The sequence below is a fragment of the Mobula birostris genome, chromosome 25, assembly GCF_030028105.1.
Source record: "Mobula birostris isolate sMobBir1 chromosome 25, sMobBir1.hap1, whole genome shotgun sequence".
Taxonomy (NCBI): Eukaryota; Metazoa; Chordata; class Chondrichthyes; order Myliobatiformes; family Myliobatidae; genus Mobula; species Mobula birostris.
This window is the reverse complement of record NC_092394.1, coordinates 51,332,546-51,350,280: the sequence shown is the minus strand read 5'-3', so window position 1 is coordinate 51,350,280 and position 17,735 is coordinate 51,332,546. Positions and strand designations below refer to the sequence as shown.

General features: G+C 47.7%; 1 protein-coding gene across 3 annotated transcripts in view; it reads left to right on the top strand.

The window, feature by feature from the left end:
- The first annotated feature begins 16,448 nt into the window (after positions 1-16,448).
- The window catches only part of LOC140187917 (sphingosine-1-phosphate transporter SPNS2-like), a 109,546-nt gene continuing 108,259 nt past the window's right edge, over positions 16,449-17,735 (top strand). For 2 of the 3 annotated variants that reach the window (XM_072243790.1, XM_072243789.1), the window contains exon 1: positions 16,449-16,856. In XM_072243790.1, the coding sequence (XP_072099891.1) occupies positions 16,643-16,856 (214 nt within the window). In that variant the 5' untranslated portion in view covers positions 16,449-16,642. The remainder of the gene's footprint in view (positions 16,857-17,735) is intronic. The other variant, XM_072243788.1, reaches the window with a different exon arrangement.

The following is a 17,735-nucleotide window of genomic DNA, read 5'->3' as shown; positions in this document are numbered from 1 at the left end:
TCTTAAGGTTCTTATCGTATCTGTCTCCACCAGCCCTGGCTCTGCATTCCAGACTCCCACCAGTCTCGGGTGTAGAAAACTTGCCCCACACTTCTCCTTTCAACTTGCCCACTCTCACTTTAAGTGCGTGCCCTCAAGCATTAGACGTTTCGTCCGGTATCTTTTAAAAAGATACTGGCTAGCTACTCTATCGATGCCTCTCCTAATCCCATAAAACTTCTACAGGGTATTCCCTGCGGGGCACTCTACAAAAATATGAGTTCTGATCAGAGGGAGAAGAGTTAGGGCCTTGGATTACAGGCTGACGGGATGGAAGGAAACGGCCCAATATCACTTCTCCATTTCTTCACAGTAATAAAATTCTGTTTCAGATTTAAATTTTAAACTTTATGTCTTGAATGCACATGCTTAATTTGAAAAGTGGATACCGATGATTAGATGAACATCAGTTGCCGGTGCATTTGAGTACCTTCTCCTCCGCTGGACCCAACACGTTGGAGTGAGGACTCCCTGATAATTAGGTCTCGCCTGGTGCTCACCTTGAGACTATGGAGGGCTACTGTACAAACATTTGTCAAAGAAACTGAGCGCATGGCTAATTTAATCTTATTTTAATACTTGTAATTAATTGTTAGCATTTTAATAGGTTTCTAATTAATTCTTCCTAATTATTCCTTATCCTTTAATTATTTAGATAGATTTGAAAAGTTTTTCCCAAAAATGTCACTAATAGAGATGTTTAAAACTAGTTAAAAAGCCTCTGACTGCCAGCAACATCAGAGCATTTGAAGACAGGCCTTGAGGAGCTGCCTCACTTTGACAGTCCTCTGCAGGTCACCTGCAGGGGGCAAATCTGGGCAGGGAACTGACACCCGACAAGCAGGCTTCATCAGTAAGATGGCACCCCCTCAGGTTTGGACTCTTCGCTGGACCTTTGCAACAACCTTCCAGCGGGCTGCCTTCTACACCATGGTCAGTGCCAAAGTGGACACAAGACAAACTGGAATTGGCCTGTTGATGAAACAATCTCACACGGCTGTCTCTTGACCATTGACAAACCAACCTCCCCTTCAACGACACCATCTACATTTCTCACTGCCTCAGGAAGGTAGTCAATATGATCAAGGACCCTCCAACCCAAATCAGTCACTTTTCTGCCCCCTTCCATCAGGCAGAGGATGGAAAAGTCTGAGAAGGCAAACCACCAGACTCAGGGAAGCTTCTATCCCATTGTTTTAAGACTCTTGGATGGACCTCTCTTATGGCAAAAGACAAACTTTTGATCTCACAATCTACCTTGCCGTGCAATTTATTGCACTTTCTCTGTAACTGGAACACTATAAATGTGAGATCCTCTCACTGCTCCCCAACCCCTTGAGTTCCCTAATGCTCTCTGGCTCTTCAACTACGTGCTCACCCAGACCTGCTTCCACAGCCCTGGGTTCTCCCTGAGCACTTGCCTGTGCCGCCATCTTGTGCCATGTAGCTTCCAGCTCTGTTCCCAGGCCTCTCAGTTGGCCCCAGCAAAGATTTCAGGTACCTACCTCTCATTGACGGGCTTCTTTTCCACTCCTCCTGCCAGATTCTACGTGTGAGCCTCTCCTCTACACACAGACACCTGCTGGCCATCTCCCTTTCTCACCCACAGCTCTGAACCTCACTCTGCCAGACACCTTTGACTTATTCTTCCACCGCCAGATCCACGTTTTCAACCATCAGCTCTTCTCTTTCCTCGAGACCAGGAGCTCATCTGTTTCTGGGCTGAAGCCCTGCAGCCTCCAGCTCAGACCTTGGCTCTGGTCACGTCTTGGTCAAGAGCTCTCATGCCACTATTAGGTCCTAATGCTCCTTTTCATCCATCACAACTCCCCCCACATCCTTGGTTTCTCACACCTCCCCCTACCCCTATCCCCCCTTCACTCCTTTCAGCCCCCACTGGCCTTCAACCTGCCTTCCTCTGATCTCTTCTCCAAACTCTGCTCTGTTTTTACCTTCCACTTTGACTGGACCCTCTCTAAAGCCAAACATTCTGTCCTCAGCAGGGACATTACCTTCATCCTCTGCACCTCAATGAGTTCTGCACCCACCATGACACCTAGCTGTTCCTCTAATGCTTCTGTGCCTGCTTCTTTGTCAAGGATTCTCCCAACTCAAGCCCTTGTCTTCCTCCTTCACATCCCCCTGGCCTACTGCACACTCTGGTGATAGATCTTTAGCCATCTTGACTTTGCCTCTCCCCTCACTCACCCTATCTTCACCCCCTCTGAACACACTTGTCTTTACTCTCTCCACACCAATCCCAACCTCAACATCAAACCTACAGTCAGGGGCATTGGCCCTGTAGTCTGGCAAACTGACCTCTTCCTTGCAGACCGCATCTCTCTGACATCTCCTCTTACCTACTCTGGACTGGGAATCCACCAGTGATCATTGGGTCACCATCTCCCACACCATCACCAACCTCATCACTTCTGGAGCTCTTTCTCCACAGTCTCCAACCTCATTGTTCCTCAGCCCTCACTTCCATTTCTACCCCCTCACAACAAAACCACATGGGTCCATTGTTTCTGCCTGTTCTTGTCCAACAGAGCTGGTCTCCTCATACCTTGACTCCACCTTGTCCCTTCCCATTTGTAGCGCTCATACCTCACATGCTCTCCAACACTTCAACAGCTTTCAGTTCCCTGACCTTGGCCACCACATTTTTACTATGGGTGTCCAGACCTTATACACTCTATCCCCCATCAGGAAGGTCTCAGAGCTCCTCTGTTCCTTTCTGGGAAAAGCAGACCCAACTAATTCTACTCCACAAACACCAACTTCCATCTGGCAGAAATTGTACTTACTGTCAACAACTTCTCTTTTAGCTCCTCCCACTTTCTCCAAACCAAAGATGTAGCCGGGGCGCTCACATGGACCCCAGCTATGCCTACCCTTTCATTAGCTACACAGGGCAATCCATATTTCAAACCTACCCCGGTACTTCCTCCACAACATCGCCGACCGCATTGCTGTTGATGTTGTTTCCTGCTCATCATATTCATCAACCTCACTACCAACTTCCAATCCACCTTCAAGTTCATTTAGTCCATCTTCAACACCTCTCTCCTCTTTCTTGATCTCTCTGTCTCCACCTCAGGAGACAGATTATCCACCAGTGTAATGCATAACCCGCTGACTCCCACATTTACCTTAACGACACCTCTTCCCACTTTGTCACTTGCATTTTCTTTTTTCAGTTCCTCTGTCTCCACCACATCTGTTCTTGTGTCAAGACTTTCCACTCCACAACATCCAATATGTATTCTTTTATTAAAAAAATAGGCTTTACCTCCACTTCTGTCAATGCAGTCCTCAACTGCAACTCTTCTTTTTCCTCTACATCTGTCCTCACCCCATCAACCTCCCAACATAACAGGGATGGACTTCCCATTGTCCTCACTACCACCTCATGAGCCAACACATCCAACATTTTCTCTGCAAATTCCATCACCTCCAACAGAATCCCACTACCTGGTGCATCCTTCTTCCCCACTTTCCTCGGGAATCACTCTCTCTGCAACTCTCTTATCCGTTAGTTCCCCTTTGCAATCCCACCCCTTTTCCTGGCACTTACTCCTTCAGTCATGCTAAGTATTACACCTGCTCCCACACCTCCTCCCTCACCATCATTCAAGGCCCTAAACAATGCTTCCAGATGAGGCAGAACTTCACATGTGATTCTCCTGGTATCATTTATCACATCCAGTGCTCCCATGTGGCCTCTTCTACATTGGTGAGACGCAACACACACTGGGGGGTTGCTTCATGGAGTACCTTTGCTCCATCAGCTGCACCAGCCAGGATCTCCTGTTGGTCACCCATCTTAATGCAACTTCCCACTCCCACACTGGCATCGACCCCTCCTCATCTGGAACCACTCTCCCCTCCCTCATCTGTCTATCGACCCCTCCTCATCTGGAACCACTCTCCCTTCCCTCATCTATCGACCCCTCCTCATCTGGAACCACACGCCCCTCCCTCATCTGTCTGTCAACTCCCTCCACATCTGGAACCACTCTCCCCTCCCTCATCTGTCTATCGACCCCTCCTCATCTAGAACCACTCTCCCCTCCCTCATCTGTCTATCAACCCCCTCCTCATCTGGAACCACTCTCCCCTCCCTCATCTGCCTATCAACGCTTCCTCATCTGGATCCACTCTCCCCTCCCTCATCTGTCTATCGACCCCTCCTCATCTGGATCCACTCTCCCCTCCCTCATCTGTCTATCGACCCCTCCTCATCTGGAACCACTCTCCCCTCCCTCATCTGCCTATCAACCCCTCCTCATCTGGATCCACTCTCCCCTCCCTCATCTATCAATGCCTCCTCATCTGGAACCACTCTCCCCTCCCTCATCTGCCTATCAACCCCTCCTCATCTGGAACCACTCTCCCCTCCCTCATCTGTCTATCGACCCCTCCTCATCTGGAACCACTCTCCCCTCCCTCATCTGTCTATCGACCCCTCCTCATCTGGAACCTTCCAGCTGGTGCTCCACCCTTCCCCTCGACCTGAAAGATTGATTATCCATTTTCCTCCACAGATGCTGCCTGACCTGCTGAGTTCCTCCAGTATTTTGTGTGATGCCCCATTATATTCTGCATTCTGATTATTTTTTACTACTTCAATGTAATTATATATGGCTAGATCTGACTGGGTGACAAGCAAACAAAAGCTTTACATTATATCTCAGTAAATGACAATAATAAACCAACACCAATATTAAGTCAAGTGAAGTCAAGTTTATTGTCATTTAACTATATACTGCCAAACGAGACAATATATCACTGGACCTCGGGGTGAGTGCAAAGCCCAGTAGCACACATAACATACATCTAACACACAATAACTTAGGAAAATAAAAATTAAATTTTCATATTTGTGTGCATAGGTGCTTGATTGTTGGTATGGGAGCAGAAGTGGCTGGCTTTGTGACAACAGCAGTTGTGACCATGCCTTTGTCAGATGGTTCTAAAACCCAAAATGCTCATGTTGTTACATCACCTGGTTCATACGTGACTCCAGTCCCACAGAAGCATGGCTGAATTCGAACTGCAGCCCCACCTCCCCCAGCTGGCTCTGCTCACAGCAAAGAAGGCCCGAAGCCCAAACTTAAGCTCACAAAAATTGTCTCACCCCACCAATAAACGGAAGTTCAAAAAAATGCTCAAAAGTAAATGTATCATCAAAGTATGTACCGCATCTGTCACCAAATACTGCCCTGTGATTCATTCTCCTTCAGTCATTTACAGAAGTACAACAGAATCTATGAAAAACCACAAAGACTGACAAACTGTACAAAAAAAGTAATTATAATAAATAAGCTGAATAAATATACCAACAACAAACAAGTAAATAAAACTGAGTTGTAGAGTCCTTGAAAGTGAATCCATGGGTTGTGTTCAGTGTTGTGGTGAGTGAAAATGCCCACGCTAGGTCAGGAACCTGGTGGTGCAGGACCCAAGGCTCCTGCGTCTTCTTCCTGATGGCAGCAACAAGAAGAGAGAATAATCTGGATGGTGGGCTCCGTAATTGATGGATGGCGCTTTCCTGTGGCAGTGCGCCTTGTAGATGTGCTCAGTGGTGGGAAGGGCTTTTCCTGTGTTGGACTGGGCTGTATATCCATCACTTTTTGAAGGCTTTTCCATTCTTGTGCATTGATGCTTCCATAGCAGACCATGACGTAAGCAGTCAGGATACTCTCCACTGTGCATCTACAGAAGCTTGTCAGAATTTTAGATGATGAGCCAAATCAGTGCAAACTTCTAAGAAAGTCGAGAACTTTGAGAACCCACTGCCTCATTAGGCAGCAGCTTTTCTGCGAATCCTCGCTCCATTCAAGATTCAAAATTCGAGACTCAGTATTGTTTAACGTTATTTCTTGTAAAAAGTGTAAAGGGGAATAACATACCTGTCACTCTGGATCTGATGCAGCCCAAAAAACCACAATAAGATGAAGAAAACAATAAAAACACAATAAATATAAATACATTACACAAGATACCTTATGTACATAGAATGATTGTATGTCCATAAAGTGATGTTAGGCACAGGAAATGATAAACTAGTGGTGGTTGGCAGTGTGGAGGGGTGGGTTAGTGGGTGGAGGTGTTGATCAGCCTTACTGCTTGGGGAAAGTAGCTGGCCTTGAGTCTGGTGGTCCTGTTAGGATTGTCCCTAATGAGAGTGGGACAAACAGTCCATGAGCAGGGTGGGTGGGATCCTTTATGATGTTACTAGCCCTTTTCTGGCACCCTTCTGTATGTATAGATGTCCTTGATGTTGGGTAGGGTGGTGCTGGTGATGCATTGGATAATTTTGATTACCCGTTAGATTACTCGATTAGCCTTCCTGTCTGCCGCAGTAAAGTTTCCATACCATGCAGTGATGCAACTTGTTAGGATGGGATGCTCTCTAACGCATATCTGTAGAATGACGTGAGTATGGATGTGCATAGTCTAGCTCTCTTCAGCCTCAGAAAGTAAAGGGGTGGGAAGCTTTCCTGATTGTGTATCATGTCTTCTGGGACCATGAGGCATGTGCACTCCCAGGAGTTTGAAACTGCTGTGCCACCAATGTAACGAGAGGTATGAATGCTGCAAGTTGTCTTGTTGACATTGAGGAAGAGATTACTCACCTGTTACTGAGCCTTGAGCTCTTCCACCTCCTCTTTGTAGGCCATCTCTCCGACGTTGGTGATGAGCCCCACCACTGTGATGTCATCAGCGAACCTGACAACGTGACTACGTGGGTGTTTGGCCGTGCATCATGTGTGAGCAGAGTGTACAGCAATGGTCTCAGCACACAGCCCTGGGGGTGAGGATGATGGGGAGGGAGGAATGTTTGTGCATCCTGACTCTCTGAGGCCTGTTGGTTAGGAAGTCCAACATCCAGCTGCACAGTGGTGTAAAATGTGGCCTCTCTGACCACACCTTCATAATATTAATTCCAGCATGCCAACCTCTGCTGAAAACGGAGAAACCAGTCAAGGGGCCATCACTGTTCGGCCTAATGAGGCAACCCCTAAGCTTCAGGGCTGTTTTAAATGGATTAACTGGCAGAGGTTCAAGGAGGCCGCCACAAACAGGGAAGACTCAGACCTCGAGGAATATGCCTCATTTGTCACTGGTTACGTCAGTAGGTGCGTAGATGATGTTGGTAGCTCAAGAACAGTCATCTCACAGCCCAACCAGAAGCCCTGGCTGAACACTGACATACACTCCCTGCTAAAAGCCTGGGACACTGCCTTCAGGTCTGGTAGCAGAACAGCTCCCGGTGCAGACAGGAGAAACCTCATCTTAGGCATCAAGAGGGCCTAGACTCCCATGCCCAAAAAAATTCATGAACACCTGTCCGATAACAATCCCCGGCATATGTGCCCGGGTATCAAGGGCATTACAGACTATGCAAGGTAAGACAGCGTTAACTGTATCAGAGACGCCTCCCTCCCTGACACTCCGAACAACTTTTAGGCATGCTTTCAGGCAAGCTGTACGAAGCTTTCAGGCATGCTACACAATGCCGGCATGAAAGCCACCCCTCCACAAGGTGAGCGACCACAGTCTGTAATAGCAACGGACGTAAGAAGGGCTCGACAGAGTGTCAACCCCCCGTAAGCCAGCTCACCGACACCTTCAACACATCACTCATCCAGGCTGCCATCCCCATATGCTTCAAATCAGCCCCCATCATCCCCGCGCCAAAGAACTCCACACCTTCAGAACTAAACAACGACTGATGTCAATCACCATGAAGTACTGGTAATGGCACATATTAGCAACTCCATTCCTGCCATGTTGGACAGTACCACTTTACGGCAGGTGCCATAGCACATCAGGCACCTGGCCCTGACACGCCTAGAAAGCAAGAACACTTATCCACAATACCTCACCTGTAATATTTATGGGAGATGACCTTCTAATTTCCTTCAGTCTGTGTGCATCCCTGTTATTTAAATACTCCACCAAATTCATTTCAAAACAGAAAGGAAATTATAGGGAAAAGAGTATGAAATTCAGCCCTTCAGGATTATAATTAGATTTTCCGAAATCATTCACTTCCATATGGTTAAAGCCATGGCTTAGCCAACCGCGTTTTGAATACCTTTGATTTATGCAGTCAAAATCTTACTGTTTATTTTTAAGGAATGCCTCGGTATGAAACTCCTGCAACTTTCATGGTGCATGTTAAAAGAATATCCTTGCACAGCACTGGAATTGCTAAACGTTGGGTATCCAGTTTAGCGGTTAGTACAACGTGGTTTTGTAACACAGAACAGCCAGAATGCAGGGAGCCAACAGTTCCTGCCAGCAATGGAGCAGCTTAATGGCACAGTAATAATTCCACTTCCAAATACCAAGTGAAAACGCAGGCAAAATCCAGTCAGTAAAAACATGATTTCCTGCAACAGCAACACTTCACAATATTTAACTGGTTTATGTGTCCTGAGTTTATGAATTGTGTAACATGATTGGTAACGTTTGTCTTTCTTCTTTTAATATTTAACATGCCTCCAGGAGAAATGAATGAAATGTTCGTCTCAGCCAAAGTCTTACAACACTTTGCTGGAGTTCACTCTCAGGACCTTCTCTGATGGTGCCAGGGGTAATGCAGTAATGATGGTATGAATATCCATTTCTCCTTCCAGTAAAAATATACCCCCCTCTTCTTCTTCTATTCTGACCTTTTACCTCTTCTCATCTGTTTGTCACTTCCCCCGAGTCCCCTCTCCTTCCCTTTCTCCTATTGTCCACTCTCCTCTCCACTCAGATTCCTTCTTCTCCAGCCCTTAACCTTTCCCACTCACCTGTCAGCTTCTAGCTACCTTCCTTCCCCTCCACCCTCCTTTTCATTCTGGCCACTTCCCCCTTCATTTCCAGTATTGAAGAAGGGTCTCAGTTTGAAACGTCGACTCTTTATTCGTTTCCATAGTTGCTGCTTGACCTGCTGAGTTCCTCCAGTGTTTGGTGTGTGTTGCTCTGGACTTCTCATGTTTATGTAACGTAGTGTTTGTGCGAGTGATTGTCCTGGGCGTTACTCTTGCAATTGGAAGGCCCTGTTTGGACACTGGTAATGTAAAATACTGCGAGTCTGGTTCACCGGTTTACTGGTGAGACCCACAGCAGGGGAGCTGTGTGACTCTGGTTGTAGCTAGGACCAGGCCTCTTACCGCGGGCTTGCTTTTTGCAGCTGCCCAGAAGGGGAGACGCCGGAGGTGGTGTGGTGTGGTGCCAGTGCTGGATTGGGGGCTGGCCTCTCCCATTGGTATGTCCTCCACTGTTCACTCAGTGGAAGACAAGCTGGATTGTATGTGTGCGTTTGTCTGCGGACAGCTGAGAGCTTGTTCCTGCCGACAAAGCCCATACACCATCAATTCACAGAACGTTCACTCAGGGACTATATATATAGATATATATATATAGTATATACAGTATATTTGTGTGACCGTATGCTTGCTGCTACCTTATATGTACATATGTACTTCATGTGCCTTGTGCTGTGTATGACTACTGGTACTGTGTTTTGCTGAACACCTTCAGTCCGTCCGCCACAAAAAAGCAGGATCTCGTGGTGGCCATCCATTTCAATTCTACTTCCCACTCCCGTTCTGACATGTCAGTCTATGGCCTCCTTGACTGCGGCGATGAGGCCACACTCAGGTAAGACTTATATTCCATCTGGATAGCTTCCAACCAATTTCTCCAACTTCAGGTAGTTGCCCCCCCCCTCCCTTCACCATTCCCCCATTCCTGTTTCCCCCTCTCACCTCATCTCTTCACCTGCCCATCAGCTCCCTCTGGTGCTCCTCCCCCTTCCCTTTCTTCCACAATCTTCTGTCCTCTCCCATCAGATTCCCCCTTCTCCAGCCCTGTATCTCTTTCAGCTCTTTACTTCACCTCCCCCCCAGTTTCACTTGTACTTCTTCCTCCCTTCTCTCCACCTTCTAACTCTGACTCCTCAACTTTTATTCCAGTCCTGATAAAGGGCCTCGGCCTGAAACGTTGTCTGTTTACTCTTTTCCATAGATCTGCCTGCCCCCAGCATTCTGTGTGTGTTGTTGTGTTTTGCATCTTGGGCCCAGGGGAACACTGTTTTGTCTGGCTGTATTCATGGATACCCATGTAGAGTGGAATGATAATTGAACTTGCCTCAGATTATAGGGCATGGGTCTGCACCCACCATTTAACAAGTCTATTGCACAGGCTGACATTGAGTGCAGTACTGAGGGAGTTCTGCTCTGTCAAGTGAGGCATTAAATCAAGATCCTGCCTGCCCTCTCAGACACACATGGTACAGGGAGCACTCCCAGAGCCTTGGCCAATATTTATTCCTCAACCAATGTCTTAATCAGATTATCTGTCCTTTTATCCCACCTTGTGAGAGACTGAGCTGCACAAATCAGCTTTTGTGTTTTCCACGTTACAACAGTGCCTACACTTCAAAACGACTTAATTGGCCTCCAAATGCTGTCTACATAAAGGCTGTTAGCGGAATTCTCTCTTCACCTAATAATGTGGCATTCATGCTGCTGGGAAATGGAACACTTCACTCACTCTGCCTCACAGGATCAATGCTAAATGTCGCCAGAACAGCAAAAAAAAAGCTTGCACTTTATTTCATATTTTAGAAGGCTATTCAGCCCATTGAGTTGAGGATAGCTTTCAGAGCGTCCCATCAATGCAATTCCTATGTAACTTATTTTGTTCAATTCCCTACTCAGCAGCTCAAGGGCTAACAATTGGCAGCCAAATAACCTATCAAACTGTGCATGTTTGGGAACAGGAGGAAATTGGAGCACCCGGGGAGACCCATGTGGTCAGACAGAGAACGTACAAACTCCACATAAGACAGCACTGGATTTGAGGATTGAACCCAGGCCTCTGGAGCTGGGAGGCAGTATTACTAACTGCCATGCCACGGTGCTGCCTGGTATGTTAGTTGGTAGTGCACAGGTCCCTCCCAGTGCTCCTGTTCCCAATGAAACATTTAAACGTGATCTGCTTATTCAATGTATACATTTAAGGCTGTGTCGATATTGTTAATGTTCGAGTAAAACAGCAACTTCACCATTTTAAAACTGAGTAAGCTAGAGGTGTCTGTTCCTGCCTACTTACTGAGTTTTTCTCCCCCTCTGTTCTTTGCTTTCCTGGATAAGAAATACAATACTAAATCTCTTTCAGTGCCTGTTAAACTGATAGACTTCAATTCAGCGTTCAACACAATCATTCCTCAGCACCTGATTGGAAAGCTGAAACTGCTGGGCCTGATCACCTCCCTCTGCAACACCAGACCTCAGTCAGTCCAGGTCGGGAGCTGCATCTCCAACACCATCACACTGAGCAGGGGGGCCCCCCAGGGCTGTGTGCTCAGTCCACTGCTGTTCACTCTGCTGACCCACGACTGTGCTGCAACACACAGCTCGAACCACATCATCAAATTCACCGATGACATGACCATGGTGGGTCTCATCAGCAAGAACGATGAGTCAGCATACAGAGAGGAGGTGCAGTGGCTAACGGACTGGTGCAGAGCCAACAACCTGTCTCTGAATGTGAACAAAAGAGATGGTTGTGGACCTCAGGAGGACACAGAACGACCACTCTCCGCTGAACATCGACGACTCCTCCGTAGAGATCATTAAGAGCACCAAATTTCTTGGTGTTCACCCGGCGGAGAATCTCACCTGGTCCCTCAACACCAGTTCTGTAGCAAAGAAAGCCCAGCAGCATATCTACTTTCTGCGAAGGCTGAGAAAAGTCCACTTCCCACCCCTCATCCTCACCACATTCTACAGGGGTTGTATTGAGAGCATCCTGAGCAGCTGCATCACTGCCTGGTTTGGGAACTGCACCGTCTCAGATTGCAAGACCCTGCAGTGGATAGTGAGGTCAGCTGAAAAGATCATCGGGGTTTCTCTTCCCGCCATTACAGACATTTACACCACATGCTGCATCCGTAAAGCAAACAGCATTGTGAAGGACTCCACACACCCCTCATACAAACTCTTCTCCCTCCTGCCATCTGGCAAAAGGTACCAAAGCATTTGGGCTCTCACGACCAGACTGGGCAACAGTTTCTTCCTCCAAGCCATCAGACTCCTTAATACTCAGAGACTAGACTAACATCTACATTATTTATTATTCTATTGTAATTTGTCCTCTACTGTGCCTATTGTCTTGATTATTATTTTTGTACTGCCCTGCACTGTTTTGTGCACTTTATGTAGTCCTGTGTAGGTCTGTAGTCTAGTGTAGTTTTTGTGTTGTCTTATGTAGTCTAGTGTAGCCTTGTGTTGTCTCACTTAGTCTAGTGTAGTCTTGTGTTGTTTCATGTAGCACCATGGGGTCCTGGAGGAACGTTGTTTCATTTTTACTGTGTACCAGCAGTTTATGGTGGAAATGACAATAAAAAGCAACTTGACTTAAGCAGCTCAGTTAGTTGGAAGTTACCAGCCCAAGCTACCAAAATACCGGGGTATTTCATGCTCAGCTAGTTTCCAGGAAAGAGTGGAGACACAAGAGAATGCAGACTCTGTACTGGAGCGATACACAATTACTGCAGAGTCTCAGTGGATCAAACAGCATTGGCAGTTGGAAAGGAATTGTTGACACTTCATGTCTATTCTCTGCATCAAGACAGGTCATCCACTGAGTTCCTCTGTTTGTAGTTTCTAAAGAAGTTGTGTTTGAACATAAAACCGGAACAAGTGAGATTCGCTCTTAATTTTGAAATCACTGATTCCTTTCTCGTTATTTTTCCATTTTAATTTTATCTTTTACATTATCAATAAGGAATGGTGAGCAAAAAGGAGTTACAAGAAACAGAAATGAATACTGCAACGCTAAGAATGGTAAGAGCAACAGTCACAAAATGCTGGAGGAACTCAGCAGGTCAAGCAGTACCTATGGAGATGAATAAACATATCAGTCCAAGCCCTTCTTCAGGACTGAGAAGGAAGGGGGAAGATCTCAGAATAAAAAGGTGGGGAGGGAGAGGGAAAGGATGCTAGCTAGAAGGTGATAGGTGAGGCCTGTTGGGTGGAAGGGTAAAGGGCTGGAGGAGAAGGGATCTGATAGCAGAGGAGAATGGATCATGGGAGAAAGGGAAGGAGGAGGGGACCCAGGGGGAAGTAATAGGCAATTTTGAGGAATTCAAAGGTCAGAGTGAGGGAATAGAGGAAAGTGTGTGGGGGGAGGGATGATTTGTTTACCGGAAGGAGAAATCAATATTCGTGCCATCAGGTTGGAGGCTACCCAGATGGATTGTAAGGTGTTGCTCTTCCACCCTGAGGGTGGCCTCATCTTGGCACAAGGGGAAGCCGGGGATCACCACATCAGAACGGGACCAGGAATGGGAAATGGGAATGGGAATGGGAATTAAAATGTTTGGCCACCGGGAAGTCCTGCTTGTGACGGATGGTGTGGGTGTGCTCGACAAAGCGGTCTCCCAATTTACTACGGGTCTCACCAGTGTAGAAGACACCACGTCAGGAGCGTCAGACACAATAGACCACCCCACCCTGAAGATTTGCAGGTGAAGTGTTGCCTCACCTGGAAGGACTGTTTGGGGCCTTGAATGGGGGCGAGGGAGGACGTGAATGGGCAGGTTGCAGGGATAAATGCCTGGAGGGAGATTAGTGGGGAGGGAGTGATCCCTGCAGAAGGCGGTGGGGGGGGGGTTGGAGGTAAAGTTATGTTTAGTGGTAGGTTCTCTTTGGAGATGGTGGAAGCTGCGGAGGCTGACAGGGTGGTAGATAAGGACAAGAGGGACCCTGTTACTATTAAGGTGGTGGGAAGATGTGGTGAGCACAGACGTAGGGGAAATGAAGATGCGGACAAGGGCAGCATCAATAGTAGAGGGAGGAAAAACCCATTATCTGAAACAGGAGGACATCTCCTGGAACAGAAAGCCATGTCCTGGGAACAAATGCAGTAGAGGCAAAGAAACTGAGAAAAGAGAATAGTATTTTTACAGGAGATAGTGTGGGAAAAGGTATAGCTGAGAGAACCGTGGTGAGAGGGAGTTTGCAATATAAACGTGGAACGGAAGAATTGGCACAAAGTTCTCACGCAAGACATCAACAGCAAAGGTGTAAACACTGGGCAATGTGAGTTAACATTCTGACCTCCAGCCCCTGCGTTGAAATTCATCCCTGACATGTTGCAACTCTACAAAACTCTGGTTAGACCGCACTTGGAGTATTGTGTTCATTTCTAGTCGCCTCATTATAGGAAGGATGTGGAAGCTTTAGAGAGGGCACAGAGGCCATTTACCAGAATGCTGCCTGGATTGGCGAGCATGTCCTATAAGAAATGGTTGAGAGAGAACAAGGGAGGATGAGAGGTGACTTGATACAGCTGTATAAGATGATAAGAGGCATTGGGAGAGTGGACAGCAAGTGGTTTCTCCCCAGGATGGAAATGGTTAATTTGAGACACCACAATTTGAAGGTGATTAATGGAGAGTTGGAGATAAGTTTTTTTACACAGAAAGTGATGAGTAAATGGAAAACACTACTAATGGCGGTATAGTGGCGGTATATTAGGGGCATAGAGGGAACATGAATGATAGAAAACTGGAGGGCTATGTGGGAGGTAAGGGCAAGATTGATCTTAGAGTAGGTTACAAGACATTGTGGGCCAAAGGGCCTGTTCTGTGCTGTATGTTCCAATGTTTGGAACATCATTAATAGACTGGCCATATCATCCGTTGATACTGAGTACCAAACTGATGTGCATTTGCCCCATAAGACAGAATGATGAAGAGTGGTTGAATCTCTATCAGCATGGATACAACTACTGGATCTTCTTATCTGCTCCAAACTTACACTTGGAGCACCCCTCTGTTTTTGTGGACATTTGTGAAACACGTGGCCAAGTGGTTAAGGTGTTCGTCTGGTGATCTGAAGGTCGCTAGTTCAAGCCCCAGCTGTGGCAGTGTGTTTGTGCCCTTGAGCAAGGCACTTAACCACACATTGCTCTAGTCTGTGTGAGGAGTGGCGCCCCACACAGACTTCCAATCTGCACCTTGTAAGGCATGAAAATGCCCGACACAGGCCCCTCGTGGTCTGAGTCGAGGTTCCCTCCCCCTGTGAAGAAAAGGAATTTCAGGATGTATATTGTATACATTTCTCTAGCATTAAATGTACCTATTGAAACATGTTCACACCCTTCAGTGCAACACATGAAGTACTTTAGAAATATAGTCACTGTTGTAACATTGCGGGGGGGGGGGGGGGGGGAAGCAAACCAATGCTGGCACAAGAACATCTCTCAGACAACCAGAGAGTAGTTTTCATGTTATTGGTTGAGGCACTGACGTTCTATTCTCCCATAAAACACAGAAGAAAGCCACTCAATCCACGGATTCAAGGCTGGATCTTAGAGCAATTCCCATCCCTCCACTAATTTTCCATGTAGAATGGCTCCCCACATTCCCAACAACTCCCCCCACTTACACACTCGGGACAATTTACAGCTACATTTAGATGACTGGCCTTTGTGTCTTTGGGATGTGGGAGGGAATGTAGCACCCGGTGGTCACAGGCAGAATGTGCAAGTCAGGCAGCAGCTTCACCTGCTACCCCGCCCTGTCACCCGAAAGCAGGGAGATAACTCTCACTCAGCAGGGAGCTGGAATTTTTGGTGCCCCACTGCAGTTGGAGGCTCCCTTCAGCGTCGCATGAGGTGGGGGAACTCCCAAGACACAGCACCCCCCCCCTCCAGCGACGAGTGCTCGAGCCCCTGGAAAGAGACTTGCAGCCGGGGAATCAGCGCCAACAGTTACTGCCACCTCAGGCTACGACAGAGGGGCAACTACACCGACTGTCATTCTCATCCGTGCACCAATTTACCGCGTTTTATTCCGATCGCTTTCGGTACCTCCATCCTTCGGGGAAAAGCTAAAAGTTTCTCATGGGAAACGCAGAGTAATTTAAGCAACTTTCCTACGTCCATAAACTCAACAATTTTCTCACAAAATACGGAATAAAACCAAAAAAAAACCCTCCAAAATTAGAAACTCAGGAAGCCCTGCCTGAACTTTAAATATTCTGCGCGATTTGCAAGTTCATAACAACTTGCTTTAAAATCTGAGTGAGGTTTAAAATAAGGGAATAGTTCGGACGAGTGTGAACTGTAAACAGATAAATGCAGTGATATACCATTTGAAATCAGACAAGAAAGAGGTACAATGGGTGTTTGGGGAAGGATCAATTCAAAGGATGTTCAGAGCGCTGGTCGGGAGCCGCGTTTCTCCGAGCGCTAGAGGAAGCGTTATTGCACCCTCACGTTCATTTGGCCAACGTATTTCGGGCTTGTGTTAGAGACGCCCAGGGAAACCCAAAGGGGGAGGGACGAGGTTAATCGGAAACCACGCGTTAGTGGAGTGGGAATTTAGAGCCATCGCGTCTTAAATGATTGCATTGGATGGCAAGATCGGTGGGCGCGGGATCCTTGTGCATGCCGAGGTAGATGTAAATACGCTGTTTATCGCACGGACACACACACACACTCGGGTGCTGCTTGCTTTTAAGGAGGAGCTTGACACAGGTTCCAACAGCCTCGGTTACCCCGGCACAGGCTGCGGCTCCCAGGGAAGATGTGTGTGGATAAGGACACGTCCGAGTGCCCGCTCTCGGTCTCCGTCTCCTCGGAGGAGATCCAGACGCTCAGCGGCTCGGTTCCGATCGGCGACTCGGCATCCAGCCCGGCGGAGAAATTCCGGGCGCTGTACCGGCTGCGCCCGCACATCGCAGCGGGGGTGCTGAGCTTCGGCTACGTGGTGAATTACATGGATCGCTACACTGTGGCAGGTAACGGCTAACCACCGGGGCGTGGGGCACCTTACAGGGAAACTTATGCACCTGCCTTGGGGGGCGGGGGGTCTCCAGCGGGGACACCAGTGGCCACTGCTCCCCGCTGATGGGTTTCAGTCATAGGGCACTGAACGAGAACGGTCCCTTCGGCCCAACACGTCCGTACTGACAAAGATGCCCTTCTGAACTACAAACAGTCGCATTGGCCCAGATCGTTCTAAACCTTTCCTGTCTGTGTACCTGTCCAAGTGTTTTTTTTATATAGTCCTAGTCATAGTCATACTTTATTGATCCCGGCGGAAATTGGTTTAAAGATGTTTTTAATGTATCCGCCTCAACCACCTCGTCTGGTAGCTCGCTCCATTGAAATGGGTCGAGTCGTTAAGGAGATGGGATGCCAAGGTGTCCGCTGTCTCTCTTGAACTTGATCCTGACCCTAACCCACATCAGCTCCGTCTTGTTCCGGGCATCCCGGGGAAGAATGCGCAGAGGTCTCGGGTTACCTGTCCCCGAGGCGCCATCGCAAGCTCGTGGGCAGTTTGGCCGGGTCGTCTCTTCGCAATCGCGCAGCGGTTCCGGATTACCCCAGAAACAATGGAGCCGAGCGGGTCAAACCCGCTGACAGGACACCGTTAACTTGCTGGCTGGGTTCGATGGGAGGATTAAAAGGGCCCGGTCAGTGGATGCATTGCTACACTCCTGACTTCTGTAGTTTCGATCTTCAGCTACCAGTTCGCAGTCTCTCCTTATTCGCCGTGGTTCTTCATTACCCGTAGAGGTTGAGGACGTAAAATGGCGAAGGACCGCTAATGGGGGGGGGGGGGGGGTAGTCTCTCGAGATTAATTGTATAAATGGGATTCCTTTTCTTAAAATTA